General features: G+C 44.0%; 1 protein-coding gene across 1 annotated transcript; it reads left to right on the top strand.

Moving 5' to 3' along the window:
- The first annotated feature begins 220 nt into the window (after nt 1–220).
- Nucleotides 221–2,300, top strand: LOC136520928 (uncharacterized). The gene is made up of 2 exons (XM_066514613.1): nt 221–1,065; nt 1,499–2,300. Exons 1-2 carry the CDS (start codon nt 307–309, stop codon nt 2,060–2,062), a joined length of 1,323 nt encoding a protein of 440 aa, XP_066370710.1. The 5' UTR covers nt 221–306; the 3' UTR covers nt 2,063–2,300.
- Nucleotides 2,301–3,822: the final 1,522 nt, after the last annotated feature.

Below are 3,822 nucleotides of genomic sequence, written 5' to 3' on the forward strand. Positions count from 1 at the left end.
CTTTCTTAAACAGATTTGGTCAAAATTATGAATCTTTTGTCAAGCCAAAATAACTTTGGCAATTTGCTTTTTTTTAGCAAAACTTTGGCAATTTGGTATGCACAAACTTTGGCAGGATTTTTGTGGGTCATAAACCAAACAGGGCCCTGCTACCGAGTTGGGCTAGTTGGCCCATTTGGCACCTAGGGTTTGTGGGGAGTCCTATAGATATCGGGGGGCTCCCCATCAGCCTCTTCTCCTCGGTCTAATCTAAGGCAGTCGTCGCCGCCGCCGCCGCCGCCGAAACCGCCGGAGGTTAGGAGGGCGATGGAGAGCGGGGGTTTGAAGAGGGCGATGGAGAACGGGGGTGAGAGGAGGGCGACGGAGAACGGGGGAGGGAGGATGCGGAGGTTCCCCCCCACGGAGTGGGTCATGTGTTCCACGTGCTCCGGGTTTGTGTTCAGGAAGAGGCGCACATCCGAGGTGGTGGAGGTGGTGAAGGAAGCCGAGAAGATGCGGGACTTGATGAAGGCGGTGCTGCGGCACGGGCCCCTCCAGGAGATAGAGCCGGCTGAGGCGACGAAGAAGCAGTGGCAGGACCTGCAGACGAGGAGGAGGATTATGATGGAGACCAAGAGGTGCCCGACTTGCTCCGGTTCGCTGTTAGAGGTGTGCCCGACTTGCTGCCATTCGCTGTTACAGAAGCCCGGGCCCGATGAGGAAGACAAGGCGATGGTAGCTGACCCCGGATCGAAGGCCGGATTGAAGGAGAAGAAGAAGAGATCGAGGGAGGAGGGCAGCGCTGACCCCGGATCGAAGGCTGGATTGAAGGAGAAGAAGAAGAGATCGAGGGAGGAGGGCAGCGAGTTGATGGCTGTCCTTCCGTCGCAGGGCGGGAAGCAGAGGAAGAAGATTGCGACGGAGGACGAGGCGATGGTGGCAGACGCCAGATCGGAGAAGAAGTCGAAGCGATCGAGGGAGGAGGGCAAGACATCTAGCAGCGGATTGAAGGAGAAGAAGAAGGCGAAGAGTGAGGATGAGGAGGGCAGCGGATCAAAGAAGAAGAAGGCTAAGAGATCGTGCGAGGTATTTCTTTTATTTTCAGAATAGCTTTCTTTTGAATCCATTTTCAAGTTCGATTAGAAGGATAGATGAGAACAGTAACAGGAAAATAAAATATTTATTTCAATAAGTTCCCCTTTTTTAGCTAAACTGCTTGAAGTCCGGGCAAAAAGGGGTACTCTTTCTATAACTACATTAGTATTAGTCTTGAAAATCTTTAAGCAGGAAATTGCTAGCGTAGAATTTGTTTGATATAGAACACTTATATCGATAAAATAGTTTGAACTATTTACTAGAAGGGCACACATCCTCTTTTAAAATGCCAAATCGGTGGCCTATGTATAAAAAAAAAGAGTTTTTTTTGGATTTGAAGGAAAATAAAAGGAATTCTATCTATTTTTATTTTCCATTTATTTAGTTTGTTTCTCTTAATGAAATTGAAATTATTAACTAACAGATGGAGGGCAGTGGATCGAAGGAGGAGGTGAAGATGGAGGGCAGCGGATCAGAGATGGAGGGCAGCGGATCGAAGGAGGAGGCGAAGATGGAGGGCAGCGGATCGAAGGAGGAGGCGAAGATGGAGGGCAGCGGATCGAAGGAGGAGGCCAAGATAGAGGACATCATCAAATCGATTGGCGGAAATGGGAAGACTAAGATGCAGATTAGGAGGTTGCTCAAGAAGACTGTCGAGATTTTGAATCAGCCCCCTGTCAAGCCTCAATCGAAGGAGGAGGCAAAGATGAAGGACAGCGAATCCGCTGTCAGAAATAGGAAGACTAAGATGGTGACTAAGAGGTTGGACAAGAAGTCAATTGATACTTTGAGGAAGCAGCCCCCTCCCAAGCCTGTCATCTACAATACGCGTTACGTGAACCCACACTTGCTTGATATGATTACTGCCCATGATGAGGTTAATTGTGTGTTCCATGAGTACTTGCAATGCCATTCCTTGATCAAGGGGTATGCTGAGTACCAGGTGGAGGTCACCGATGACGAAAACGATGACCACAAGTTGGTGTAACACTGTTGTCACGTGTGGTTGGTGTGGTAACGAGTTAAGGCTGCCTAGCATAATAATTATATTTTAGTATAAGTGATGAACCTTCGCTTGTTTCAGAGATATTCAGCTTCTTGTACTAGTAGTATTTAAGTTGTAAAAGTGGTATCTTTTGTCATATGAGTACCTGGTACTGATGTTATTCTCACATCATAAGACTTAAAGTTTCTATAGAACTCGCTCGACTCAGATGTTATTTAAATGTAGTTGATGTCTCCGTGTCACTGTCCCATATCTTCAGACTTAAAAGTTGCTATATTTTCCTAGAAGATGTTATTTAAACGAGCTAAACCAGCGCGGTGGCCGTGCTATTGTTGACGTCTCCAACCAGTGCGGCGGCCGCGGTTGTTATGACTGATGTTTTTTTTTCTTTTGTTAACCTTCTTTCCTGATTATTATAATCGTACTAGCTCCTGTATTTCTATATTTCCCCTTTTTGGTGCCGTCTCATTTTCAGAAAAGAAATTCCACACTGGTATCTACACTCACATTTTCAGAAAAGAAATTCCACACTGGTACCGTTGTGGAGCAAGTAATAACATTTGTGGAAGGAAGTTGGAACTAATGTGGAGCAATTAATAACATTTGTGGTTGGATCGGCTGGATCAACAACTTTTCTACTCTGGGAACAAAATACTACACAATTTCCGTCTTTTCATTTTCATTTGTATATCCATCAACTCTGCACCCCCCTCCCCCCTTTCATTTCTGATGTAGCTAGTGACAACTGCTAACTTCCTTTTCATTTCTGATGTAGCTAGTGTGACAACTGCTACCTTTCCAGTCTGTCGAGGCAGCCGTTTTAAAGCACTTCAACTGCCATTCGAATGCTGCTAGCATATCTATCAGTCTCGGTATTCTAACAGATATCTCTTCCTTGAATGATGATTGTTGCCCTACATCCTGTGAGAACAAGATTACGAGCTTGTTAGATAAGTAAGTGTGTCGAGTTAATTGTCAACAGCAAACATCAATAACCATTACATCTGCGCTACCTCATAAACATTTTGTCGGTGCCATTATTAACTGATGACGATAGAGTATGATGCTTTTCAGATTGCAGAACATGAACAGATTGATGGATCTGAGGAGCTCAGTGATGCCGACTGACTGGATGCTTTGGGTCTAGCAACTTTCCTGTTCTAAAATATACCCTGGTGAACCATTGATAACAGGTTAAGAGATCTTACCATGTTTACCTTTTGCAGATGATACTGGGATTAGTGAATCTAACAAAACTGTACATGAAGAAGGTCCTAAAGGAATTTGAACAGCAGGTGCTTAACAAAAAAATATTGTGGATTTAAAATACATATAAATTGATATACATGGTTCGAGGTGATTATAAAAATATATAGTTCAACTTCAAGGTGATTAAGGAGTAGAAATGATTGTGTAAGCACCAGGGTCAAGTAACACAGGTGGAAAACAGTATCACACCCAACAACGCTTGCAACTGGAGCTAATTAAGGATTGGCATCAATATAATGAACTCGCAATGTATAGAACCAAATAACAATCGCTCTGAAATTGTTCTACACGAACCACTGCTCTTGTTATCCCCAAAAAAGGAGTATCTTCACAAAGCATTATCACCAGGATTCAGGACATATATCAAGGTTAATTGTGTCCCAAGAGACCAAATTTGGTTTAATAAATAACTTATAAAGTTAATTTGGTGTAATAAATAAGTTGCAGAATTATAAGGCTAAGTGGCCTCAGAG

Source organism: Miscanthus floridulus, chromosome 18 (assembly GCF_019320115.1).
Source record: "Miscanthus floridulus cultivar M001 chromosome 18, ASM1932011v1, whole genome shotgun sequence".
Classification (NCBI taxonomy): Eukaryota; Viridiplantae; Streptophyta; class Magnoliopsida; order Poales; family Poaceae; genus Miscanthus; species Miscanthus floridulus.